General features: G+C 49.1%; 1 protein-coding gene across 3 annotated transcripts in view; it reads left to right on the plus strand.

Annotated features, from left to right (window-relative positions):
* Positions 1-12853, plus strand: part of MKI67 (marker of proliferation Ki-67) — a 53537-nt gene that overhangs the window by 14044 nt on the left and 26640 nt on the right. For all 3 annotated transcript variants that reach the window (XM_088452206.1, XM_088452205.1, XM_088452207.1), the window contains exons 12-15: positions 4294-4422; positions 4990-5693; positions 6305-6347; positions 6973-7062. In XM_088452206.1, coding sequence (XP_088308332.1) covers positions 4294-4422; positions 4990-5693; positions 6305-6347; positions 6973-7062 — 966 coding nt within the window. The remainder of the gene's footprint in view (positions 1-4293; positions 4423-4989; positions 5694-6304; positions 6348-6972; positions 7063-12853) is intronic.

Below are 12853 nucleotides of genomic sequence, written 5' to 3' on the forward strand. Positions count from 1 at the left end.
TACCACAACGGCCACCCTGGTGGATGTCGTTTTTATACGAAATACTAATTGGCGTGATATACGCCCTGTGGTTACTGACCAGTGGCTCTGCCGTGAACTGGATGGTATATTCGGCTCTTTCCCTCTCACATGGGGGGGAGCCGATCTCAAGTATTATTATCCCTGCTTTGGGGCTGGTAGCCAGGCTCATTCTGGATATAGAGAATGTCGATCCTGCACCAGTATCATACATCTCCCGTTTTCTGCCCAGCGGGTGGATCTCATAGCGGGAGTCTGGCTGTCCCCAGATACGAGGAGTCACAAAGGCCTCCTGTTTCCCATTCCCTGAGGGTCCTCACAAGTAATGGAAATTCCCTTCTGGGATGGATTTGTATGTTAATCATCGGGTTACAGGCATTAATACGCCTCCCATCCCGGCCTGGACGAATTTTTACGGATCCGTAGGTGGTAACTTTGCCTGAAATCAATGTACTCGTTTTCAGGGCCTGTTGCCCGTCCTACCATGGCCATCGCATGGTGATGCTTTTGTGACGTTTTTCCCCTCCAACACGTCTGAGGTTCAAATATCTTTTTGCCGCTCACAAAATATGCAGTGGTCATATGTGGGATTACCTCATGGGATGCCGGTCTTCTAACTTTCAGGGTTTCGGCGGCGTCTGTATCCGCCGCAGTACCCTATGGCTGCGTTATGGGAAAGCAGAGGTGCACACTCCTTCTAGGGGGAAGTTCTTGTTTGGTCCTGACCTTGACAAGATCGTTGCATCATTGGCAGTATCACTAATGGGGAGATACCGTCTTTAGCTACTCCCACTACATTCGGACTAACTCTGTTAAGTCTTTTTGTCCTCAGGGTCAGCCTAAAGGCCTGTTTTTTCCTAGGCTGTCGGCCTCCACGGGGGCCACCATATCCAGTACCGAGCAGTCCTGGACTTCCGGACGACCCTGTTTCTACACCTGAGGATATACCCTCAGCCTGACGGGACAGGTCTACATCTGGGGAATTTCCAGAGTGAGGTACTGATTCTCAACGGCCTCTCATTGCTCATGCAGCCTCCTCACAGGCATTGTTACACGGGCCCTTCTTCAGAACTGATCAGGGCCTTACAATCCCAGAAAGCTATACAGTCTTTGTGGTAAGCAGAGCTATTTCGGCCAACCTCACTATCTCAGTGAGGGACTGGTTGTTCTACTTTCTTTTTGGGGCGGTGACCGACTGGTCCTCCTTTGCCTATACTCTGTCTCAAATCCCTGAATCAGATTCCAACGGTGCCTTGACTCAGGTGGAATCGTCCATGCTCCATCATCCGATGTTTGGAACCTGGGGATTTTATGGTATATCCGAGTATTCAGGATACGTACCTACGGGTACATACAGAGCCCTCTCATCAGCATGGGTTCAGGTTTGCTGTGCCACAGCAACACTTGTAAGTTTCGGGCTCTGCCTTTTGGGGCTGTCCTCAACTCCACCGGGGTTTACCAGCTTTATGGATTTTCTGACAGTTCACCTGTTCAGTGTATCCGAATGCTCCTTTCTCTGGACGGTCTCCTACTTTTAGCAGGATCACCAAGGTACTTTACCGCCAGGTCAGGATAACCGGGGCTTCTTCTCGTCACAGAAAAGTCCTCCCTGCATCCCTCACAGGGTTTTCTTCATCTGGGAGCACTGCTGGATTCTCAGAATCTGAGAATTTTTCTGGCGTAAGACAAGATCTCCACTCTTCAACTTCGAGGGTGCGGATATCTACGCAGTCGACATATGTCATTACTCTTTGTGATGCGCGGTCTACCAGAGTGTCTACCTTTTGGTAGGGTGGAATGTGCTCAGTTCCATTCCAGGCCTTGCCATAATTGACTCCCCTCCAGATGGATCGAGTTTTTTCCATCGGATCGCTGTTCGAACGATGATACTTTCTACGGAGGCGAGTTGGTCTCTGTCCGGGTGGCTATGGCCATCTCGTCCAGGGTGTTCTTTGCTAAAGACAGTGTCTGGTCCGCATTCATTTCGGGGCAGTTGGACGTCTGTCGCTTCTGCCCTGCCACTTACCTTGTTGATACTTTAAGCTGTCTTGGACTTTCACTCTGGCCTAACCCATTTGTCACGGTTAACCTGAATAGGTTCAGTCCGACAGTGTCACAACAGTGGCTTCCATCTAGGCAACACTGGTAGTTGGGTGGCAATGTTAGGAATGTCACCCATTCTGACATAGTCCAAGGGTCTTCTCCTGGCCAACTCTGCGGTGTTTATTCCCGGAGCTCTCCATTGGGAAGCGGGCTTCCTCAGCCGTCACGGCGTGCATCCCGGGGACTAGTCTCTTCTCCAAGAGAGGTTTCAACTCCTGGTGAGCAGAGGGGGCCTCCCTGAGGGGATTGATCCCCATGGCCTTCTGACTCGATCACACATTACCGGTGTTACAGTCCAGCTCTAGGAGTACTGAAGCTACCTTCAGTGACTCTTTGTCAGTGAAGTGGTCCTTCCACTTTGTGTACCTGTGTCCTCCGGTCTCCCTTCTTCCTCGAGGTCTTCGGAAGTTTAATTCGAGACGGAGGGGCTTTCCTTCTGGGGGCTCCAGGTCGTCCCAGACATCATTGGTACTAAGATTTTCGGAGTCTCCTCCTCGATGCTCCGTTCCTACTGCTTCACTATCTGGACCTGTTGTCTCAGGGTCCTTGTTTTTCCCTGGATCTGGATCGCTTGTCTTTAACTGCGCCCCTACTGTGGTCCTCGGGCTTCCCTGGCTCTGTCTTCATTGAGATGTTTAGAGCAGATAGGCCAGACTTTGCTGGGATCTGCCACGGACTGTGGCATACATAATTCTTATGGTATCGTACCTGTCGATACGATCCTCCGGTGTCCAGGATTTCCAGATATTCTGGCATTCCTTCCAGCTGGCTTGGGTTTCACCCTTGGCCTGGCCTTCCTGACAGTGCGGATCTCTACACTGTCGGTATGGTTAAGATATGGAATTGCTCCGCTCTGGTATCCAGTTCATCCTTTGGAGTGTTTTCTGGATTATGTCTCCACTTGTCCTCCCTAGGGACTCCTGGGGAGTTAGTAGTGGTTCTTTGTTCCCTCCGGGGACAGTCAATGGAACCGCTGGTTGTGATAGCCATTACATGGTCTATTGTTTAAGCTCTCTCTCTCTCTCTCTCAGGGTGTTTAAATCAACCAGGAGAGTGTCTGAATGGGGAGCGTTCTCATGTGGCTCCCTCTTCTGGAGGGCATCATGTCAGGGTGTGAGTTGCTCTCGCCCTGTGTTTCTTCTTAAAGTGGTTTTTAGGTTCCATATTATTCTGGAACTTATGGTATGGCCATTCAGTTCCCAGTCCTCTCGGCTGTTGTGGCCTCATGGACTGTGGTCCGGCCTCTTTGGCTTTATGTGATCCGTTCAAGTTCCTTATGGTAAGCGGACTCCTTATTGGTGGTCTGCGGTTTCTGGTTTTAACAGGAAACGATGGCCGGCCTATAATGAAATGTTGACTGGATGGCCTCGTATGTCTTCCTCAGGGGCCTACCCATGGGTGGGCATTTCTGTCGTTGAGGCTTGTTTTTTTCTCGGGCCGTGTAACCCTCGTGGGCGGCTCGTCGTGGCGCCTCGGCTGTTTTGCCTTACTAGGTGTCCACGTGGTCTTCTGTCCATACCTTTTTAAGGTTCTAGGCATTGGTTTCCTTTGCCTCTCAGGATGCTTCCTTTTTGGCGACGGATTCTCCTCTCAGCACAGGAGCGTCCCCACCCTTGGTTGAACTGCTTTGGGACATCCCCAAGGTCAACCCTGTGGACCCCCTATGGACCCTGAAGTAGAAAACAAGAGATATGGTAAGAACTTACCTTTGTTATCTCTGTTTCTACGAAGTCCATAGGGTCCACAGGGCGCCCGCCCTGACGCACCTGGCTTCATATGGGCTGTGTTACTGGTCACCGGCTTCCCGTCTCCTTTTCTGTGAGTATGGTTCTAGAGTGTTCCAGTTTTCTCTCTCTTTTTCTCTCCTCCTCCGGCCTTTGGCTACTTACAATCTGAGGTGCCTCTGGCTGGGGGGCGGGGTTATAGGGAGAGTGGACCCAAGTGCATCCTGGGAGCTAAAAGCTTTAACTGCGTGGTGCCCGGATTTGGTTCCCAACCTATACCCCAAGGTCAACCCTGTGGACCCTATGGACTTCGTAGAAACAGAGATAACAAAGGTAAGTTCTTACCATATCTCTTGTTTTAAACACTCAAAAGTACTTGTACTGTTTAATACTGCTGAACTGTTTGGATATTGAAATGTCACTTACTATAAATCTTTTTTCACTTAAGGTATAACCGAGTTATTTAGCACCCCTGAAAATGAAAAGCAACGTAGAAGTAGCAGATTGGAAGTCTCTAAAACAGACACTCCCAAATCATTGCTCGTTGAGATGTCAATGCAGACTCCAGAGGAATCAGGTTAGTATTCATGTAGCTGTTAGTTCTAACCTTTGTCTGGTAATTGTTTAATTCAAGCTTGCCCTTATTGGCATTTGAACATTAAGAAAAACTTTCTTGTGAGCAAACCACAAACTTTGGTTTGTTTAATACTTGCAGATTGATGTGTGACAGTAATATGGTGCTACCACAACTGTTCACTCACCTGGCGTGGTTGCATCGTTTTCGCCCACACCAGGCAGTACTTTGACATAGTCGCAAGCGATGCAACCAGTCAGACGCACAGCTTAAGAAGATAATCTATCAGCAGCCACCACTAACAGCGGGACCTCACGGTCCCTCTGCATCCCTTCATCCTCCCCCAGTGTCTGACATGCTGTTGATCACTGCTGATCAGTCAGCGCGGCAAAACCTCCCACCCGGCGGCTGCAAATAGTAGCAGCCGCTGGGGAAATGTAATTTAACCACCTCTCAGCCCCACCAGTGTACAGCCATGGCCCCTGCTATGCCGATCTGGCTGCTCCCTCCCGGAAGGGGCAGCCAGCATGTCGGCAACCCTGCTTTAAATGCTCGTTTCTGTGTTTCCAGGTGAAATGGTGGTTTCTCCATTAACTAGTCATGCTACAACACAGCGCAAGCAGTACAGCCGTGAAGCGGTATCCCGACTTCTCCGAAGTCCTATTTCACCAGAATTGAGTAAAACCAGCAATGAGTTACCAGAAAATGCAGATGAAGGAAACTCAAAATCATTAAAAGAAAACCGAAAATCTGTAGATCTTTCTGGCGTCAGACACCTTATGAAAACGCCAAAACAAAAGGGGAAACCTGTAACCGATCCTCATGCACTGAAAAAACTGCTAAGGACACCAAAGGAAGCGGAGACCTTACAATCGTATAGCCGTAGATCCACTAAACTGGACATGCTTGGCATTGATCACCTCATGAAGACTCCCAAACAGAAGGCAGTGCCCGTGGAACAGCTTACTGGCGTCAAGCGCATTATGAGGACCCCAAAGGACAGAGGACAGCCAGTCGAGGACATGACTGGAATAAAACGCATAATGAAGACTCCTAAAGAGAGAGGGCAACCAGTCGAGGACATGATCGGAATAAAGCGCTTAATGAAGACACCTAAAGAGAGAGAACAACCAATTGAGGACCTTGATATAAGCCACGTCATGAGTACTCCGCCTCAGATTGCTGAGTCAGCTGACAATACCCGTCCAATAGAAGAAATATTTGGTATAAGAAATCTTATAAAAACACCACCAAAGAAAGCTGCTGTGGAAGAGGTAATATTTCTCTAGTTATTGAACTAAAATAACATTTCAACACACTTTTCATCTATGAAATTAGTTTTACCTTTTGTAGATATTTTTTGTCCTAGTGGCTTCAATGGGTTGTCATGTTTGCGTTGTAGAGTTTCATGTACTTTGAATCTGCCCTTCTCTCACAGCAGTGGCATATAGTGATCAGTGATCTGTCAGCTGCAGTTTTATGTATAGGGTCATCCAACTATTAACTACATTGTGTTATGGGAATGAGCACTCTAGCGTTTAGAATCTGGGCAAACCATTTCCTTCATCTTCATGGGGGACACTGAAACCTTGGGGCTGGCTCCTGCCACCCCCAGGGCCCATCATAATCATGACCGTTGTCCCCTATAAGCCATCAATGGCTTGTATAGAGCGGACTACGAATGGAGTATCTCCTGAGGTTAATGGCACCTGCAGCATCATGTCTCTGGTCACAACTCGTGATGAGGGAATTTGCGTTACTGTAGTCCTGAGGGATGTCAGTAGCCGCTCATCCCTCTGCATTAGTTTACTGTGTCTTGGCAGTAGATTTTAGTTTAGCCAAAAAATGTTCAGAGAGGAGAATAACGGTTTATTTTTTTTAATAGGCTGTATCTACCGATCCCAGAAACAGCAACCAGTCTGCAAAATGTAAGTATTTTAAAAATTGTAAAGTTTTCAATAATGAACTTTAATAGAATATTTTTAAACAAAATGCAGTGATATTCTATTAAACCGGAAAATGGATTGTTTTTTAAAAATGGGTGTGTCATGTAAAATACAAAACATGAATTTAAAATATGGGAAGGTTTTTAACTTAAGTCCGTTAAGTACAGATGGGCCCTCACACAGCTAGCGTCAATACGCCAGGTGACGCGACTGAGCCACTCCAAGAGGTGTAGTGTAGCGACTTTTTCTTTAACTTGTGCGTGTTCGGATCATAGAAACTGGGCTGCGGCTTTAACTGCTCAGGAATTCGTCTTAATAACGTATAAAGTCGCAGATAAAGCACAACGGAGCTTTGGCATGGAAAAAAGCTGCTGCCGCTGCATTGTAGCATTTTGTATACGGATTAACTCCTTTGCGCACAGATGTACAAATGTCATTAAGTTGATCATCATAATCTAGCAAAGTAGTTCTGTCGTATCCAGTCCTATATATGCGAATATTTGACGCGACTAAAACAATGTGTTTTAGGACACATCTGTGCATGAAGTTATTTAAAGTCTCAATTTTATTTTCTTTCAAACTAAATGATACTTTTAACTTTGGCTAGCACTGGAAGGCAGCTCTACTAACCCCCCAGTGAGAGGTAAAGGAAGATCTTCAAAACGATTGACACTTCCAGCTGGGACTGCTACATCAGGTACGCATCATATGCAATAAGTGTCTCAGTCCAAGTATTCCAAGTTTCTACTTCAGGGTCCATAGGGGGTCCACAGGGTTGACCTTGGGGGTATAGGTTGGGAACCAAATCCGGGCACCACGCAGTTAAAGCTTTTAGCTCCCAGGATGCACTTGGGTCCACTCTCCCTATAACCCCACCCCCAGCCAGAGGCACCTCAGTTTAAGTTGTGCCCGGCCGGAGTCGGGTCACCGTTTAGTGCAGTGGGGAGCTGATTAGCAGCCCCTAAGCTTTATTTTTTTCTAAAGGACAGAGTTTTTTTATTTTTCCTTTGGATTCTTCAGAGCGGCAGCGTCAGACTGTCCATAGGACGTCTAAGCTGCCGCTCCGTCACCCCGCTGGCGCTGAGACGCCAGTACAGATCTGGGGATCTCAGCGGGACCCCAGAGTCTGTACTAGCCGGACTCTGCGGGCGCCCAGGACTGCTGCCGGATTCACGGGGAGCAGGTAAGGCGCGGGTCACCGCTTGCGGTGATCCGCGCATTTGAAATGCAGTCCTGTGCCTCCGGTCTCTGGGGACAGACCGGAGGCGCCGGCAGTGGCGGCGGGCCCCCCATACCCCGTGTGTCCACTAGACCACCAGGGACTTAGTGTTCGGTGCAGGGAGCCGGCGTCCCGGGGGTTAATAGCCGGCCAGGGGAGACAGCCTTCCCTGTTATAGCGGCTCCTCCCCTCAGCTCAGCGCGCCTTTCAGTATCCATAGTCTGGCGTCGCTGAGCTGCTTCCTCCGCGGGCCACGCTTCTTCTGAGGTCTCCAGCGGCCATTTTCTCTGTGGTGCAGCAGAAATCTCTGGAGATGGCAGTGAGTCCAGTCCCCCTGCGTACCTCACCATTAGGTCAGTGTACACAGCGCTGTAGCCTTCCCAGACACTGAATCTGGGTAAGTTGCATGCAGTGTAATAGTGCAGTATATTATATGACATGTTTATGTATATATGTGTATATCTGCATTGTATGTGACTTATGCTAGTGCTGACTGTACTTTATTCTCTCACCTGTCAGTGTATATCTATCCCTTTCCTTATCTGCCCTAATACAGCTGTACTTGGGGTGGTTCTGAGACCTCACATTTATATACTTGTTAATATTTGTGAGGTTTGTCACATACTGTTGCGTGCTGCACGTTGCCATATTTTGAGTGGAACTGTGTGTTGCATACGCTGAAAATGGGTCCCTGCAGCTAATTTTTAGTTTCAGTCAGGACCAGTATAGCGCTGCTTGATCACAAGGCTTGGTCAGATATGTCTGACCAGGAGATAGAGCGTTATACTGCACCCATTTTTACTATCCTGCAAGCCATGTGCTGCAGGTGTTAGTGCGGAGGATTTAACTCTTAAAGGGTTCTGTATGTGGCGTCATCGGGTGCCGGTCCCTTTCACGACCCCCTTGGGCTGTTTGTTTTCTCGGGATCCTCTTAATTGCGGATCGCCGGGCGGGCCCCATTGTTGTACCTCACTTGGGGTTACTTCACCATACTGCCCTTTTCATCTCAGGGTATCTCGCAGTTTCTTGCACTCTTCCCCTGTGACACAGACTACCGCTCCCTACAGGGGTTTTTTCGAGTATATGAATTCCCCCTGGTGCCACAATAGTCTGTCATGCCCCTTGCAGGGATTACCACAACAGCCACCCTGGGTGGAAGTCGTTTTTCTATGAAACGCAAATTGGCGTGGTTGACGCCCTGTGGTTACTTCCCACTTGGCTCTACCGTGAACTGGATACTGTTTTGGGCTCTTTCCCTCTTACACGGGGGGGAAGCCTATCTCAAGTATTATTATCCCTGCTTTCGGGCTGGTAGCAGGTCCATTCTGGTTAGAGTGAATGTTGACCTGCACCTGTATCATACACCCTCAGTATTACGTGCATTCTGGGTCCCTGTTGCTGACTAGCGGGTGGATCGCAGGGCGGGACTCTGGCTGTTGCCAGATATGAGGTATTACAACAGTGTTTGGTCTCCTGTCCCAAATTCCCTGAGGGTCATCATGAGCCCCTCCTGGGGTGGATGGGCGTGTTACTCGTCGGATTACAGACGTTACTACGCATCCCATTCCTGCGTGGTCGGATTCTTCTGATCCGTAGGTGGTAACTCTGCCTGAAATCAGTATACTCGCTTTCAGGGGTTGTTAACCAACCATGCTATAGCCATGGTAGGATGGGTAATACTATTGCATACTGAGCTGATGTATTTGTAATGTTTTTCCCCTCCAACACGTCTGGGGTTCAAGTGTATTTGGTCGCTCACGTAATATATGCAGTTGTCATAGGTGGACATGCCTATATTGGATACCAGCTCCAAACTTTCAGAGTTCCGGCTGCGACGGTATCCTCCGTAATACCCTATGGCTGCGCTCTGGGAATGCAGAGGTGCAGATACCATCTATAGGGTATATCTGACCTTGACAGTGGCAGTACAAATTTCCCGCCGTCAGCTATGCTCACTACGGGGCCTCAGACTATTAAGTCTTTTTGTCCTCTGGGTCAGCCTAAAGGTCTGTTTTTTCATAGACTGTCGGCCTTTACAAGGGCTGACATATCCAGTTCCGAGCAGGCCTGGACTGCCAGCCGATCCTGCTTCTGAACCAACGGATATATCGTCAGCCTGACGAGACAGGCCTACCACTGGGAGATGGCGATTTCTCAGTTTGCCCGGTACTAGTGTCTAGTTGCCGCGGCTACGTGGGTAGGAGGGTACGCCCTCTCTTTGCTCAGGCGGCCTATTTCCATGTGATGGTACGCAGGCCCTTATTCGGAACAGGGCCTTACAAATCCAGAAAGCTATACAGTTGTTGCGGTAAGCGGAGCTAATTGGGCCATCCCCACTTTCTCAGCGAGGGACTGGTTGTTCTGCTTTCTTTCTGGTGCGGTGGCTGAATGGTCCTCTTTGGCCTATTCTCTGTCTCAATTCCCCGAACCAGTTCCTAAAGCTACCTGGGTTCAGGAAGCAATCCCTATGCTCCATCATACTATGTTTGGAACCCGTGGACTTTATGGTATCACTGGATATACAGGACGCGTGCCTACGGGTACTTACAGAGACCTTACCTCAGCATGGACTGAGGTTTGCTGTATCACAGCACTTACGATTTTTCGGGCTCTGCCTGTTGGGACTGATCTCAGCCCCACAGGGGTTTACCAGCATTTGGGATTTTCTGACAGTTCTTCTGTTCAGTATATCCCAATGCTCCTGTACCTGGATGGCCTCCTGCTCTTAGCAGGATCACCGGGGTACTTTACAGCCGGGTCTGGTTGACTGTGGGTTCTTCAGGGTGCAGACGTTTAATCAAGGGGAAAAAAGTCCTCCCTGCATCCCTCTCTGGGTATTCTTCACCTAGGAGCCCTGCTGGATTCTCAAAATCTGAGAATTCTTCTGGCTTAAGACGGCATCTCCACTCTTCCATTAGGAGTACATGGATGTCTGCGCAGTCGCCATATGTCTTTACACTCTGGGATGCATGGTCCACTATTCAGTGTCTGCCTTTGGAAGGGTGGAATGGGCTCAGTTCCATTCCAGGCCTTTCCATAATTGGCTTATCTACAGATGGAACGAGTTTTTTCTGTCGGATCACTGTTCAAACGATGATGCTCTCCCCGGAGGCAAGTCGGTCCCTTTTCGGGTGACTATGGCCATCTCGTCCAGGGTATTCTTTGCTAAGGACAGTGTCTGGTTCGCATCCATTTCAGTGCAATTGGATGTCTGTCGATTCCACCCTGTCAATTAACTTGTTGGAACTTTAGCCTGTCTTGGGCTTCACTCTGGCATAGCCCTTGTTTCCAGGTGAACCTGAAAAAGTTCAGTCCGACAGGGTCAGAACAGTGGCTTCCTTTTTAGCAATACTGTTCGTTGGGTGGCAATGTCAGGTATGTCATACATTCGGGAATTGTCTGAGGGTCTCCTCCCGACCATCTCGACAGTGTTCATTTCGGGTGCTCTCCATTGGGAAGCGGGAGTCCTCAGCCGTTACGACGTGCATCCCGGGGACTAGTCTCTTCCCCAAGAGAGGTTTCATCTCCTGGTGAGCAGGGGGGGGGGGCCCTCCTGAGGTGACACTCATGGCCTTCTGACTCTATCACACTATGGTGTTACAGTCCAACTCTGGGGATTCTGAAGCAACCTTCAGTGACTCTTTGTCAGTGAAGGGGTTCTTCCAATTTGCGTACCTGTGTTCTCCAGTCTCCATTCTTCCTCGAGGGAAGTGTTTCAATAGAGACAGAGATGCTTTCCTGCTGGTGGCTCCTGATTGCCCCAGATGTCAGGGGTACTTGGTTTTTCGGAGTCTCTCCATCGATACTCCATTCCTGATGCTTCGCTACCCAGACCTGTTGTCTCAGGGTCCTGGGGTTTGCCTTGGACCTGGGTCGTTTGTCTTTGACTACGTCCCTATAGTGGTCTTACGGCTTCCATGGCGTTGTCATCGTTGGAATGATTGGAGCACATGGATCAGCTTTTGCTGGGACCTACCACAATCTGTGGCAGCCATAATTCTTATGGTATTATACCTATCAATACGATCCTCTGGTGTCCAGGATTTCCAGATTTTCTGGCATTCCTTCCGGCTGGCTTGGGTTTCTCCCTCGGCCTGGCCTTCCTGACAGTGCAGATCTCTACACTGTCAGTATGATTAGGTTATGGAATTGCTCCGCTCTGATATCCAGTTCATCCTTTGGAGTGTTCTCTGGATTATGCCTCCATTTGTCCTCCCTAGGGTCTCCTTGGGAGTTAGTAGTGGTTCTTCGTTAACTCCGGGGAAAGTTAATGGAACCGCTGGTTGTAATAGCCATTACATGGTCTATTGCTTTGGCTTTCTCTCTTTCTATCAGGGAGTTTATATCAACCAGGTGAGTGTCGGAATTGGGAGCGTTCTCATGTGGCTCCCTCTTCTGGAGGGCATCTTGTTAGGGTGTGAGTTGCTCTCACCCTGTGTTTCTTCTTAGTGATTTTCAGGTTCCATATTATTCTGGAACTTATGGTGCGGCCATTCAGTCCCCAGTCCTCTCGGCTGGTGTGGCCTCATTGACTGTGGTCCGGCCTCTGTGGATTTATGTGATCCATTCAAGTTCCTGACGGAAATCGGACTCCTTATTGGTGGTCTGAGATTTCTGGTTTTAACAGGAAAGGATGGCCGGCCTATGGCCATATGTTGGCTGGACGGCCTCGTATGTCTTCTTCAGGGGCCTACCCATGGGTAGGCCTTTCTGTTGTTGCTGCTTGTTTTTTTTCTCGGGCCATGTAACCCTCGTGGGTGGCTCGCGGTGGCACCTTGGCTGGTTTGCCTTGCTAGGTGGCCACCTGGTCTTCTGTCTACACCTTTTTAAGGTTCTAGGCATTGTTTTCCTTTGCCTCTCAGGATGCTTCCTTTTTGGCGGCGGATTCTCCTCTCAGCACAGGAGCGTCCCCTCCCTTGGTTGAACTGCTTTGGGACATCCCCAAGGTCAACCCTGTGGACCCCCTATGGACCCTGAAGTAGAAAACAAGAGATATGGTAAGAACTTACCTTTGTTATCTCTGTTTCTACGAAGTCCATAGGGTCCACAGGGCGCCCGCCCTGACGCACCTGGCTTCAAATGGGCTGTGTGACTGGTCACCGGTTTTCCGTCTCCCATTTCTGTGAGTATGGTTATCGAGTGTTCCAGTTTTCTCTCTTTTTTTCTCCTCCTCCGGCCTTTGGCTACTTACAAACTGAGGTGCCTCTGGCTGGGGGTGGGGTTATAGGGAGAGTGGACCCAAGTGCATCCTGGGAGCTAAAAGCTTTAA

The sequence above is a fragment of the Taudactylus pleione genome, unplaced genomic scaffold (assembly GCF_031769625.1).
Source record: "Taudactylus pleione unplaced genomic scaffold, aTauple2 ptg000034l, whole genome shotgun sequence".
In the NCBI taxonomy this organism is placed as follows: domain Eukaryota; kingdom Metazoa; phylum Chordata; class Amphibia; order Anura; family Myobatrachidae; genus Taudactylus; species Taudactylus pleione.